Source organism: Passer montanus, unplaced genomic scaffold (genome assembly GCF_014805655.1).
Source record: "Passer montanus isolate IOZ18808 unplaced genomic scaffold, ASM1480565v1 scaffold5, whole genome shotgun sequence".
Lineage (NCBI taxonomy): Eukaryota > Metazoa > Chordata > Aves > Passeriformes > Passeridae > Passer > Passer montanus.
This window is the reverse complement of record NW_024369929.1, coordinates 7,891,387-7,906,876: the sequence shown is the minus strand read 5'-3', so window position 1 is coordinate 7,906,876 and position 15,490 is coordinate 7,891,387. Positions and strand designations below refer to the sequence as shown.

The window sequence follows — 15,490 nt, the reverse complement described above, 5'->3', positions numbered from 1 at the left end:
TTGGCATTGTTCACTCCCAGAGAGTCCCTTGAGCAGCTAGAGTGCTAAATAAACAATGACAAATCTGCTTGTACATTATGTACAGCATATGTGTTACTCCCTGCCATTGAGATTCTGGACCCCATCACAGAATTACTATCAAGACAGACAGACTTGCTTACATTTAAATATACCCTTTAAGATTTGCTACATTAGACCAGAATGTACCACTAAGCTGGTCTAGTGTCCTGATTCTGACAGTAGCCATAAATGGCTATTTAGGGGGAATATAAAAATAGAACATATACAAAGCAATCTTTTCTAGGGACATGTTTTTCCAAATTCCCATAAGCAAAGATTATAATGGTTATACTTACACTGGAAGAAATATCTGACTATCATGTTAAATAGCTACATTTAGTTTAATACTCTCTTAGTGTATCCACAAAGGTTTTTTTTGAATCCTTTTAAAACTTCTGCCTTCTACAATATATGGTATTTCTCAATTTAACATGAATGTTTTGGAAAAAAACCCAAACTTCCTTGTTTGTTTTTTACAAGCTGCTTGCTAAAGTCATTGTGTTTCTATTAGTTCTTCAGTGATGAAAAACATTGAGTCCTCCATTTACCTTCTCTTTACTTGTTTAGAGAATTTACAAAGTATCACCCTCAAAGCTTCTTCTTTTCCAAGCTGAAAAGTTTTTAATTGCTCAGTCAATGCTCATATTAAAAAAAAAATAGCTTTGATAAACCTCAGTGTCCTTTACGGTACTTTTCTTGGTTTTTTAAGATGGGAGGCTAAAGCTGCATTCAGCTGCAAGTACACTGAAGCAAGGATATTATTCTGGTTTGTTCACAATTCTCTTCTCATCCGTTCTAATGTTTTCTTTGTCTTTTTGGTCACCACTGCTATATATCAGAAAAGCTTCCACTTACATAATCATCTCTGTGTATGGCAGGAAAATATGCTGCTTCCTTATTTCATTATTCATGTCCTGTGTTTTTACCACTAACAGTAAAAACATGATGGAAAGGTGTAGAGTAGGTACAGGTGATGTGAAATTGAAAATACATGTGTCTCATGATGGCATTAAATGTTTGGTGTAATTCTAGGAAATAGTTTTTTTTCAGTGTAAGCCCATCCAAGACATGTCATTAAGAAATAAAAGCTGTAGAGATATAATGCCACGATCATAAAGAAAGTAAAGATTGTTATGAAGCACTACATTAATTCCAATAAAAGTATTTTGACAGGTCTGAGGTTTGAACAGTTGCAGTCCTGTGCACCTTCTGGGACAGCAGATGAACCTCACTGTAAATTCCACTGCAAGCACTCATGTATAACTTGGCAGGTCCTGTTTATCACAGCTAGTTCACCTTCTGTCACCACGTTTAAGACTGCTAAATGCCTTCTGCATCAAAATCCAGCCACAGAATTGTCTGGAATTAGCAAAACTGGTGAAAAAAAAGTCTCCATTGTCTTTGTAACTGAACCTGGCAAAACTTCCTAGAACTGTTTGGTTATAAGAAGTTTCAAGAAAGCATTTTTGTAATAATTATCCCATTTGCACTGAATACAAGGCATGCCGACCATTCAGATTTCATTATATGGGAAACATTCTAAGTTCAGCATGAATTAGCCAAATAGTGGAACCTGGTGCCCTTCTAGAGAACATCTTTCCCCACATCTTTTCCTTCCTCCTTGCCATTTCTGATTTTCCTCATCATATTGATTCAAACTTGTCATACTCGATTGTACCCAAGTTTGTAAGTTTAATTCCTGATTCATTTGTATACCAACGGTCTTATACTGCTTATTGGGGTATTCCAGTTTCTAGTCTTGCCTTTCTTCTAGATACTAATGAAGGTATTTTTTTGCTTACATAAATTAATATTACATTGTTAGATTACAAAGGTAGACATACAGTTCCTTCTTCTGCCAGAAAAGAGATTGACTGGTCCATCCCTCCGCCTTCTGTGCCAATGTAACGTTCGCTCTTTGTGCAAATTTCTGCGAGTTCCACCTGGAAAAATATTAACATATGAGCCTTCAGCCACAGTTAAGGATGATACTTTTATTCTGTTTACATATTAATTAGTGAGAAAACAAAGGAAACAATGTCAGAGTTCTGAAACTATGATCTCTTATAAGTCAAATAACATAACCTGCTGTCAACCAGGATGCCACATGGCCCCTTTTCCCTTTTTGCTCTCAAGCAAAAAAGAAGCAACTACTCAGCCTCCAGAAGACACACCATAGCCAAATGCTTTTCAGACTATCCTTGTTTACACTCTTAACTCTTGTAGCTGTCCTCCTCCCACCTTCCTTGTGCACTTCAAATCCTTCCATCCCAATAGCCAATGTTTTATTGATTTAATTAGATGAATCCATCTACATGTGAATCTCAGCTTAGCAGAAAATTGCAAGTTATTACTTCATATTGTTTTAATGTACTGACTCCATAATCAGAAATTACTCCAAAACTGTTTCTCACTGCAGATATTCAAGTCAATGGTCCTTGTTGTGTCTCCTTGAGATACTGTACTCTGCTTATCTGAACTAATTTGTAACTATATGTGATGTGCATTTCTTTGTGACATTTTAGGCATATCTTTGTGCATTCTAATACCTGCAGGTCAGAGGATACCATGGGAGGGTGGAATATCAATGTTGTAACTGTCAAAAATAATAATTAACAGTAAAGCTTTCAGCCATCAGGCTAAGTCAAATTGAAACACAAGAGAAACCTTGGAAAATGGTCAAAGAACACAGAGTAGTCAAAAACAAGTGGGTTAAAAGGAAAGGATTTGTGTCCATCTATTTATGACCCCTACAAGGAAGATGGTAAAAGAACTTTAGAAAAGCCACAGGCTGTTTTCCAGTGGCAAAGTCAGATTCAGATTCCACAGTAAGGATGTAGCATTACAGGACTGAAAAAAGCTAAGCAGCAAGACAGGGACACAAGCCAGCACACAGCTGTAAAAGGCAGCAGATAGAGGCAGTAAATCACGATGCTGAGAGAGGTATGTGCAGGGTGCCTGCCTGCTTGCTCGCTCAAGTCCTCTAATGGCCCCACTGACACAGCTGTAAAATTGGTGCTTAGATGAATGTAATCAGGCTGAACTGTTTGCAAATGCACTAACAACCAATTTACTCAGCTCACAATGCAGTTATGGCCAATAAGCTTTAGGCTGATAAGCAGAAGTTATCAAAAAACATTAACAAAGTTATTCTAAAACTATGCAGAATGTATCTCTTTGACTCCAACATGGTAAACGACCTCGTAGGAGAAAAAGACCATTAACGAGAGAACACTGAAAATACAGTCAGTAAAAATACTCTCCTTTTTGGCACTGCCTTTCCTTTGTGCATTTTAAAGATGAGCTGAAACAATGTTTCTTTTATTTTTCTTGAAAAACTATAGAAACTTCATGCATTGTGGTGCTCTTTCTTTTTAATGAAAAACATTTCCCAGGTTCATGAAAATTCTTTTTTCCTCTCTGTCCCATGTTCACTCAAGTCCCATTTCCAGTTTGAACCTCTGATCTCTTCATCCCATCAATGAAAGTTTAACATCTAGTTACCATATCTCCCTGCTCCACTATGAGCTGAAAATAATTCTGAATGAAATGCTAATGAAGGCAATGATGCTTTTCCCCATTTTTTAATGCTAAAATACTCAGGAACAGCTCCACAGAAAATAACAAACCTCCACACACAGCAGTCTCTAGATGCTCACTCCTTTCTACATATGAAGGTGTGCCTATTTACAAACAACTGTTGCTGTGACTTAGGAATACCTGCATGTTTCAGCCAGTTCTGCTGAACCTGCCTTTTGTCTCTCTGAGAACACAGCAATACCACATCCCTAATTTTTGCTGCCACTGGCAGGAGCTTTCAGGCTGCAGCTTATGAATATTACTCACTGTGAGAAGAACCACGCTGGCAGACGGGCCATGCGCATTCAAGTAGGAGCTGTGGCTGTGCAAACCTGGCCTGAAGTACAGCTCCTGAGGTACTCCCAACATAAATTCTGTTCTTGGGCACAGCTGCCTGAGCTATTACTTCATCTGCAACTGCCAGATAAAGCTTGGCAAAGTCAGAAATTAGGCATTTCACTCTTCACTTAGTCTGGCTGCATCTCTATCTCCACATACACATCAGCTAGCACTTGACTGCCTAAATTGTTTAGACTTTATGAGCCTAGGCTTATTAAATGAGTATCAGGAGAAGTCTTGCAGAGGAGGAATGTTAACAATTAGGACAGTGCCACTCCCCTGTCCCTTTACAAGGTCTGGTGAACTGTGCCTGGTTGAGCACCAGGCCTCGCTGGGTCCGGCTCTCCAGCTGTCCAGCCGCGTATGCCGAGCAAGCAGCGCTGCTCCAGCTTGAGCAACTTCTGTTTTGAAACTTAGCAAGGATTGGCAGGACCACCAAGTAGTAACTGGCAAGGGTTGCAAAGAACCCTCTCCACAAGACAGCCCAAGGCATCCCTGAAATATTATTTGGTTTCTAATTTAAACGGGCCCTTGCTGACACAGGCTGGCTTTAATACGAGGATGAGAAGCATGTGAATGGAGAGGAAATTGTCATCTGTATAGAGAGCAGTTTCTACTTACTATTGAGACAAATGGGCAAATGTTTGCCTTTTTGCTAAAATGAGTGAAAGGGCAAAGTTTCATTGGAAACTAATGTGAAGACTAAACTGGAGAGCCTTGTGTACATATTTGATGCTTGGAAAAGGATGGTCATATGAATGAAACAGTGAACTGAATTTCAGGAGGTCTGGGCTCAATTTCTAGCTCCACATTAAGCTTCTTGTGAGTCAGGGAAAGTCCCTTTAATTCATCACGGCTCCATTTCCTCAGTAAAATGAGGAGTATCTTCCCCCTCTTTCTAATTAGTAATGGCTACTTGGGATTCTTACATGATAATGCTATAAATATGTGTGACTTCATTACTAGAAAGTGAAAAAAATGCCCATTTTAGTACACAAGTTCTTAAGAGTTTAGGCTTCCACAGAAAATATCTCTAAGGAAAACAGTCTGTGAGAACCATGTAACAAAAGGAAATAGCTTTTGCCTATCTAGAGCAAGGCCTTGTTTCCATTCAATATGCAACACCCAGAATCTCTTTAAGGAAGGGACTGTTTGGATCATGTGCTATTTATATATTTTCAGTGTATGTCTGACCTGTAAAAATACAGAGCTTCTCAGATCCCAGATTTCACTGCATAACTTGGTAACATCCCAAACAAATACCTGGGCACGGATCTTCCCTCTTGGATGCACTGCAGTTTCTGCAGAGAAGTAACTCAGAGCATTCTCTCAGCCACATTTAGGGGAACTGTGCCCCAGGCTGCACCACAGCATCACCTGTCAGGCTGGTAGGTTACAGGGGGCCTACGCTCCTTGGTAGACTTCCAGATACAATTGTTATGTGTATAAAATAATAATGTGTATAATAAGCCTATGGAGTTCTGCAGAAGTCCTGGAACAGCCTTTCTCACTGAACTCGGTGAAGGCAGATATTTGTTGCTCATGGGCACCATGAGAAATACAGAGAATGAATAAACCCCATCTGCACATAGACTCCACTTGCATCCCACACATTCTGATTCATATGACAGACCACTTTGAGCCAGCCATAAAACATGACTTGTTCTATGCACTCAGGTTCATTAGCATGCTTTTCCATCCCTAAAACAGTATTTCAAAAATACTAGTAAATCACAATTTAAATCTTCGTAGAATTTTACATAGTTTACTTTAAAAGCATTCCTATAAGGCTGCTGTTATCTTCAACTTAGAGACAGCACAGATACTTACATGATTTGTTCAAAGTCATGTGAATCAGTCACAAAGCTGAAATGAGCATTCAAAAACCTCCCTATTTCCAGCATTGTGGTTTATTCTGTAAAGAATATAGTCTCATAGAAACAGTTGCAGGATAGATTTAAAATCTTATTCATATGATAGTAATGAGAAGTGGAACAGAGAGATACTAAAATCATAGTTAAAATGGGTCTGAATAGTAACATTATGACTGCAAAAAAACTATTTAGATAAATTAAAAATTTCCTTAGCACACCTATTGTGAGGTCTACATATGTTACTGCCCTCTGAATTCTGTATTATTGTTTCAGGAAGTTGTTCCAACAGGACTGACTAGACCAGGTAAACTATATCATGCAGACAGTAAGTACTAAGCTGTCATCTACGCTGTTAAACAAGCAAAGTGATATATTTAATATAGTAATTCAAAAAGCTCAAACATCAGGAGATGTTTCCTCTGATCTCACCCCTCTGTAAAAACCCTCAAAGAACCCAACAACCTAGCCCAGAAGGGAAGTGCATATAATCACAGAATATCCTGATGTGGAAGGAACCTCCCAAGGATCTTCAAGTCCCTCTCCGGGCCCTGCCGAGGACAAGCCCCAGAATCCCATCATGAGCCTGAGCACGTGCCTGTAAGTAATGGCTTGTCAGCTGGATAAAATTCATTAAAAGACTTGAGTCAGAATAAAAATATAGAATATATGAAGATAAAAGCAGCCTCTGTGGATCAAACCAATACCACTTCTAGTCCTGTATCTTGTAACTGAAAGTGGGTTCTTCGTACGGACCAAAGGCCAAGTAAAGATCTTATTTCCCCAGGATTTGACATTTTGATCAGGAGTTCCCTAGGTTGAATGTCAGTTCCACACCTTAGTTCCTAACAAATTTTTATATGTGAACTTATCCAGACTCCCTTTTAACTTATACACAACTTTAACATGTAGGTCATCCAGGAACAAGGACTTCTACACCTTGTCAGGTGAAGAACTGTCTCCTTTTGTTAATTATTGATGTGTACCCGATTAGCTTTATTTCTCACCTGCTGGCTCTAAACTCTTGAGGGAGCAACAAACAATGACTCCCATCCACTCCATCAATTACATTCATCATTTGATGAATCTCTGACCCCTCCTCCTTTAAGTGATTTTTCCCAGAGTCCTAACATGCTTTTATGGTGGTCATTCTGTACCTTTAATTGTTCCATGTGGCTTTTTCCTGAATCTTTTTCAGTTTAACTGTCTTGTTTGGTAAGAAAGGAGAAAGGCAGACTTACAGCTCTTCCTAGACACCTTAGGGAAAATGTCACTGTATCATTTGCAATTTTAATGTGACAAATGAGCCACATAAAATGTGTGTTAATTAGTGTTAACATAAGCACATTGTAATGCAACCTCAAGCAGTTCAGCATTACTATTCCACCCCGTTCCCTGAGGTTGGAGTACCAGAGTCATCAGGAGGATTGTGTGACCACATCTCCCCCTCCCGTGCAAATCCCTTTGTTTAAACCTGGCAGTGACATAGCTGAAGCAAACTGTTCCCTTCTGCTGACTGCAGGGAGGTCGGTGAGTGGGGTAGCTGGGATGGAAACTGAAAATACCTGCAGTTATTCTAGCAGTACCCCGAGCTGTGTCACACACTGGCTCTGCTCAGCTTCTGAACACGGGGAGGGATGAGCGTAACGTGGCAGCAGCAGTAGCTGGCAGGTGAGTAAAACCTTGAAGTCTCCCTGGTGATCTGTCAAGAAACACTAAATATTGCAGCTTTTGAACGCCAGACCAAATATCGTCCACGCAAACACTGCTTTTATAGCTGTTGGCAAGCACACGTGCCAGGTTGGCTGTGCTTCCATGGGAGATGTTTAGAATCAATGAGTTTCATGATACATTAACATCGGAGGTTTTGCTGTTTATCCAACAAAAAAAGATACAGCACAATAAATTCGAATATCCATAATTAAAACAATATAAAGCCACATCACTAGGAGAAGAATCTCAGTACATACAATTCACTAACAAACACTTAAGCATTAAGAAATTTATGTAAATTAATTACTTAAGGAAGCTGCTCTCATGTTTTAGACAATGTTAGTTGGAGCACTAGGAAATATCTAAAACTAAGTCTTCAAAAGGTATTTTTTAGTCTGTTTGTTTGAGAAGCTTAATTCTAAAGTCTGTCCAGAATGTATCCTACTGCAGAAAGTAACACCCGTTTGTCTAGCAGGCAGCTGCCCCCACTGTGCAGACCTAGGCTAGCTTTTGATCTAAGACTCTCCTAACTACCCCTGCTTTTTGTTTGAAACAATTTAAGGTTCTCCCTGATAAGGAACAAGTCAGTCTTGGGTTACGAAGGAAGAAATTACTACCACTTAAATCCGTTTTATCTTTGAGTCACGAGATTTCCTATCCAGCATGCAGAAAGTTTCATCTGGGAAATCATATCAGTGGAGATATAATTTAGTCTGACAAAGAAAGGTTGTGATTTTTTATTATTAGCTGCCTTATGTGTAGTTACTCTAGATGGAGAGATTTCTTCTAATAAGAATTCATCAGTAGCTCTGCATCATGTTACCTTGTTTTGGATTTTTAATGGAAAGAGTGAGTTTTCAGTAAAATGATACTTTTCACTAATATGTGCTTTTTCTCTACTTATATTTCAATAAGAAACACCTCAAATTCAGGTTTAGATTTACAGCTGAGTCTTTTTGGTCTTTCAAGTCAAAGAACTGATAAATTATAACCAACCCCATACAGCTCACTTGATTCTCTGTTGCCCCATCATTTATTTTACTTTCTATCAGTTTGATGTTAGTGATAATGAGCATGAAGACCTAAATGTAGAAAGGTATTTAGATATCCTAGGAATAATGAAAGTGAACAGATGATCACTTAATTATAAAAAAAAATCCTAAAAATAGAAACCTAAAGAATTATCAGAATGAGGACAGATAAGGGAGTTTCACCTTTAGTAGTCCTCTTGCTCACAAAGAGGCCAAGGGCCAACTGCTCTGATTTTGACTCATGCAGTAATGGGTCTGGACAGTGTGTAAACTGTGACAGAATTTGTCCCTATATAACTGTCACTGTTAATATGTTCCAAATCAGTGATCAATCCCTTTCAGTCTCCCACAACCCTTCAAAGAAGTAAACTTGTGTAAGAGTAAACCTCTTAAAAGAGTAAGACAATTAGTGAGTAGGAGACAGGCAAATATTTGTTAGTAAAACAGAATTAGTGTTGCTTAGTATTTTTTTGGAACAGCTCACCCTACATTACACAGAAACTTGATATACACAAATCCAGAACGACAGCAGCCAAAATAAAGCAATCTTCTCCATAAAATGATAGTATTAAATTACATCTGCCTCAGTGGTTTAACATAGTTCATTTTGGCCCAAGTTAAGTGTGCTAGATTTTCTGTGTACTACAGTGCAATAGTAATGGTAACTAATCTTTAAAATTTAAAACAAATCCATTTTACTTCGTGTTTTAAATTTTATTGTTCGTGAACGGAAACTCCACGAAGAAAACAAATTTGTTAATATAAGTTAGTTTTGGCACTGTCATTTTCAGTGCTCCAGAATTCTCTTCATCATGCAAATTTAAGTAATTGGAGTATTTAAATATCAATTCAGTCAAAAGTGCTGTGCATATATTTACTCCCTCTATGGAAATAGAGTAATGGTCCCCCAAAGAACATTTCTTAACATTTCAGCAAGTTAATCTGAAAAGTCAGACTCAGTCTGCTGCTTTCCTTTACAACAAATAATGTTGGTAATTTAATAGCAAATGTAGTGTAGATTTTCTGTTAAATTCTACAGTTTAAGTCACAATACACAAGACTGAAAATGCAGAAGAGACATTTATAGGTAAAGATGAGTATTTTACAGTAAGAAGGAAATATTCTCCATTATATAATATATTTCAACTCTAGTTACTGTCATTTTTTTCCAATCTGTGCACATTTTATACATATGTGCATAAAGGTATAAAAATAATCTCTGAAATATAAAATACTATGTTTCATTTAGTAAGGTATAAAATGATGCTCAAATTTTTGAGGTTATTTTTACCACCAGGAATGCCTTTATTTTTAATAGTTCATTTTGACTAGGAATTGGTTGCTGAAAGTTACCATCTGCTTCCAGTTTGCACATAAAATTCCAATTAGCTGAACTTCATATATGTTTTGCAAGGTAATTATGCTTACTTTTTTCCAGAATGGGAATATATTTGTCAGATAGTATCTGGATGTCCTCATAAGCACAGCAATCTTAGCTTGACTCTGTCTGCCCCCTAACATGCTCAAATAGAAGGTTATCAATTAGGTTGATGAGAGATTATGGCCTTTGATTACCACTGCTCTCAAGTACTCTGTTTCCCCTTGATTACAAACATACAGTCAAGCTTAACAAGAACCCTGTTTTTCAATTCCACAGAGAGAAAGGAACTTTAGCATTTCTCTGTATTAACAGTACTTTAAAATGCAGTATCTATGTGCCATTTTTTGTGTAAACAATTTTGTTCCTCATATAATTAGCCTGAGCATGCATCTATCAAAGATTTTTGATAGATCAATAAAATAAATTACACAAAGAAATCTTTTAAAAATAAAATCAATTATAATCCAATCCTAAGGAGTATTATCAGCACAAGTTACTCATTTCAAAGTCACACTATCAGTGTGGATACTCACAGGTTTTCTTGCCAAACAGCTATGGATTAGGAATGGTAAAGGGCTCAACTCAAGCACTTTCATTATTACACAGAGGCTTCAGAAACCAAGTAGAAAGGATTCCAGATGGTCTATCTATTCTCCCACTGAAACCAGTGACAGTAGCAAGTATAGTAACTGGTAAAATACGGTTTAAAAATGGTTAACACCCACACTCAAATTCATCTGAGCCATAGTTTTGGAAAAGTTAAACCAATGGACACTGTGCCATTAGAGGTGAGGTTTAGGTCCTTTATTTACTCTGTCTGACTTAGCTTTTTCTCAGTCTAGATAAAGCCAAATATGATTCCCCTTCCTATGCTCAACATTTCACATTAAATTAGATAAACCCTATTCAGTTTTCATCTCTTCTTCCCAATAAGTATGTGCACAGATACCCAGCCTTGATGTAACAGAATAAATGTTGAGGTGGCTGAACAGACCTTACTTTCACAAGATCTAACATTTGGACAACAACATTATCATCACAGCTTTGAAGTAAATCTAGTTACTCAGTTCTAAGTAATTTTCTGTACTCATTAATTCCTACCACAGAACACAAAGCTGGGACAGTTTAGAGCATTATTACGTTTCCTTTACAAAAAGTATCATCTCCTGATGAAAAGTTATACAAAAGATTGATTTTGTAACAGTGAATAAAAATCACTTTAAAATTAAGAACTACTACTACTACTGAGCATTGCTGCTGATGAGTGATGCCAACACAGCCTTAGACTGGTATCCTGTTTGGAGGAGAAAAATGGATTCTTTTTAAAGATCGCATTCTACATTTTCCATCTTGTTATTTGAATGCTATTGCACTGCTGCAACTGGTTAGCACTGCACATCTGGCTGAATTGTCTTGAACTGGTATTTTCCTAACTATTGTGTATGTGTATGATGGTTTTTAAAAAAAAAATATTGTATGCACACTGAAACAATGCCCTGTTTCAGACTGCTACACACAATTAGTGAGAGCATGTTTTTTTCTGATTTTGTTTTCAATGTCAAAAAAGTACTATTTTTAAAGTTAGCCACCATGAAATTCTAGCCATGCTTTTACAATGTTTTTTAATTTGTGGGGTTTTGGCTCTTAATCTCCCAGGCCTGAACTTTACACTGGAAGTGTTATCTCATAAAAGCTCTAAATTTCAATGACTTCTACTCTACAGCAACTATTTTAAACTTACATTTATCAGGAAAAAGAGCATATAACTAAAATATTCTCATAAAAATAGTTTCACAGAAACAAAACAGATAAATGTTCCATTCAGTAAAAGGTCATTTTTTCATAACTTTGGCTACAGAAGCCCTACGATTAAGCCAAATTTGATTCCAAAGCCAAAAGTTTCCTGTCTTCCTGCTACAAACCATCACACTAAGAATTTGCAAAGTCCATCAGACTAGTATGGGGCAAAAAGTCAATCTTTTCTCATAAAATTACCATAATAACCAAATATTGTTACTTATAAATACTACAATTACAAGTTTCACAACTATAAAGCATTTGGGATAAAAAGATGGATGGGAGGGGTAAAGTGATATTTCTTATTTAAAATAAACCCATAAATATCCAGAGCCTTAAAAATGCACAGTCCTGCTTAGCTTTCTAGCAGAAAGGATCTGGAAAGCCCCTACTCGTGCTCAGCTAAGAATTTCCCTGCCACAGGGGAGCTCCCTGCTGACACAGAGCCAGCAGGACTGGATCCTGCACAGATCCCATTTGACACCAGCACAGGATGCATTAGGAGCTGGCAAGAAGTGGCCAGAGCACGTTTTATACTGCTGAGGACTCCCATGCCTAAATTGCTCTAATTTATACTCAGACTAGTCCTGCCTTTTACAAGGCAGTTCTGCAAGGCTAAGCATAAACCCAGTGCAACAGAGGCTCTGGATTTAGCTACATATAAGAAGTCTCTAATGGTAAATCATAAATTAGCAAAAGACACTGAATGAGTTTTTACTGTCCTGTAAGATTTGGGAAAACTTGGACAAAAGCAATCAGAGCTGTTTTCAGAGCTGTCACCCTCTCTCCTAACCATGACAACCAGGTGCCTTGGTTTATGCAAGCATACAAAACCTTGGATATGTTCTTAACTGCTCCTATGGTGGCTATTGAGAAGCCTCATCTGTACATTAATTGCTCATTTTTCATCATAAGTGCAAAATCTCTGGCTGCAAACAGCAGGGTTTCCTGACAAAAATGTGCAATTGTGTCTCTTGTTTTTCCAACTGTATTTCAGACACAAGCTTAACTTTCAGCACATTTTTCTACTATCAAGAAGAGGATTGAATAGGACACATGAGGAGAAGAAAAGACACTCTATCGTCCTTCTGTTCTTCCATAATTTTCTATGAAAATGACAGAAGGAGTTTTCCACCTTTCTTTACGACAAGTCTGGCATAATGCCGGCTGGTACTCCCAAGCCACGTGTAGATTCAGCTCAAGATACACACTGTACCATTTATTCTCTGAAGAACACTGTGCAGAATTGGAATAATGAAAACCTGGTCCTGGTTTTCCAGATAGAGATTTTTACTACCTAGTAAAGTGTGGGCTTTCTGACCTCTGTCAGTTTTATGCTTGTGAAGATACCAAATTTCTGAACACATGCCCTCCAGTGATTTTGATCAGCTGTTCCCAAACTTTGCTCTTGAGGTGACCACCATCAGAGACAGTGCTGACTTGTGGTAGGACCATCTATGCAAAACCAGAAGCTTCTTGTCAGGCCAGGTACACATTCAGTCACCTCCAACCCTTTAACTGCAGTCTCACTCATCCAAGAAGGATCCCCCATTCCATGTTTTCATCTACCATTGCTTTACGCATCTCACCTCCCAAACCAGAGCCTCTCTTATGGTGTCCAATCCCTTACTGACTTTTGATCAGACACCAACACCAGTCAGGGTGACATTAGCCACATTCTCCTATATAAAAAGCTTCTCTGCCTCTCCAACCCTGCTCCCTTCTGCCTCAGCCCTGCCTGATGCCCCTGAAGCCAGCCCTGGGAGCTGGGCAATGTGGGATTGTGCCCTCACTGCTGAGAGCATTCCTGCAACTGCAGCCTCATAGAAAAGCAAATCTCAACAGACCAGCAAAAACCTTCTGTGTGGATCTGTTCACCTCATGGCTCACAGAAGTGCTTGTTACAAGCAGAGTTAACAGCTGCCATCATCATGTGCCACTTTCAGTTGGCTTTGTACCACAATTTGGGAATGTCTGTCTTAGACAATAGGCACAAATATGTGTAACAGTCACATTTAGATCTGTTCTTTTCTCTTCCTGACAATGTTCTAATTTAAGATCCTAGTTTCACTTAACCAGACATTTTTAATGGAGAGAATTTCATTCCCATATGGCACCTTCAAGGACCATGACTCCTCCAGAAATCTGTATTACACAAGCCAAACAGTGCTAACAGTTGTACTGCTAACAGGTCACATACTTGGGGTTTGTTTTTAGACTAATGTTTGTTTAAAAGTGAGGAATACATTTTGGATTGTAAATATGTGTTCCAAAAAAACTGTGAAGAGAATAAGGAGAGTCAGATGGAAGAATTTTACCTCTACTTTGTGCTGATTACATAATTTATCAAGAAATTGTTCCACAGGCCTCCAACAGATGCTCTGTTGTTAAAGCCATGAAAAGTCATTCAGGGAGAGAGTAAAGGCCTCGGGGGTGTGGTCCACATGCTTCAGCACATATATCCTCAGCCCTGGCCTGCAGATAGCACATCTGGTCCAGGCATGGACCTGATGGTTGGCCAAAATACAGGCTTACAATAATGCTCCTTTTTTCAGCTTTAATGTAAGCCTGTTTTCTTGCCAAATTCAAATCCTGCCAAAATTGGGCCAAGGATGTTTGCTCGATTGTGCAATATCTTAAGTTTATATCCAACAACTCTTTGCAAAAACAATTGTATCGTGTTTTTAATGTTTACAGGCATTAACAATATTTAATTTTAAGTAGAATTTTACTGCTGACACTCTCGTGTTTTACAGTAAATTACCTTAGAGAGGGTTTTTCCATTAGCTCTGAGTGTCACGAGTCCTGCACAGCACACCAAAGCACTGGAGCTAGAGAGACCAGAACTTGGAGGGATGGTTCCATCTAGCAGACAATTCATTCCAGTTGGGTTATTGAGACCAAAATGTTCCTAACAATGAAAAAATAAACAATCTTAGTTTCAAGTACAGACAGGCTCAGGCTTGCAATTATCTGATACTTAGAAAGAGAATCCTTCTGCTGAGTTGCTGGAAGCAAGGACCTGCTTCTGGTATCTCCAAAATAAAGCAAAAGCAAAATTTTCATTCTGTTCCTTAAGAACAAAGCCAATGATGGGGCTTCAGCCAAAGGTATGTCTGCAATGGCTGTGCACAAACATATAACTACCCCAAGCAGAACTCAGGATGGGCTGCACGCCCAAGAATTTACCAAGCTTCGTGGGTGGGTTTTGCAGCAACTGGCTCTGCTTTGAGCTGCTGTGGGGACAGTGCGAAGTTACCAATCCTTTCATACCCCACTGTTGTCCTTTTCTCGACAGCTCTTCATTTAGGCACCACAAAGAGCTCAAGGTCCACTTTATGCTTCCCTTCCAAGGCTGGCACGTGCTGTTAGGAGCCACATGACACTGAGGGGGAACCAGTAGCCATGCAGCTGTTTTCAAAGCAGATCCTCGTGTCCTGAAGCACCCACAGGACTGACACTGGGAAAACCACAATGGTACTTAAGGAACTCTGTGCTTTAGGGTCACAAAGACACACCTACCAGTGGGGATGGTCTCTGGCATGCTATTTTTTGAATGAAGTTTAAAATATTCTAACACACATGATAGATACCACAGATAATACATTTTATCCAGAAGTCATATATCCTCATGTACATACTCTTTTAAATATTCTTTAGTTGCTTTGTCTTTTTATTTATAATCACTTTTATATAAATTTCTCTCTGCTATTAGTTTG

General features: G+C 38.4%; 1 protein-coding gene across 2 annotated transcripts in view; it reads right to left on the bottom strand.

Annotated features, from left to right (window-relative positions):
* The window catches only part of GALK2 (galactokinase 2), a 46,990-nt gene that overhangs the window by 21,062 nt on the left and 10,438 nt on the right, over positions 1-15,490 (bottom strand). For both annotated transcript variants that reach the window (XM_039723009.1, XM_039723010.1), the window contains 2 exons: positions 14,536-14,682; positions 1,905-2,003 (listed from right to left, as the gene is read on the bottom strand). In XM_039723009.1, coding sequence (XP_039578943.1) covers positions 1,905-2,003; positions 14,536-14,682 — 246 coding nt within the window. The remainder of the gene's footprint in view (positions 1-1,904; positions 2,004-14,535; positions 14,683-15,490) is intronic.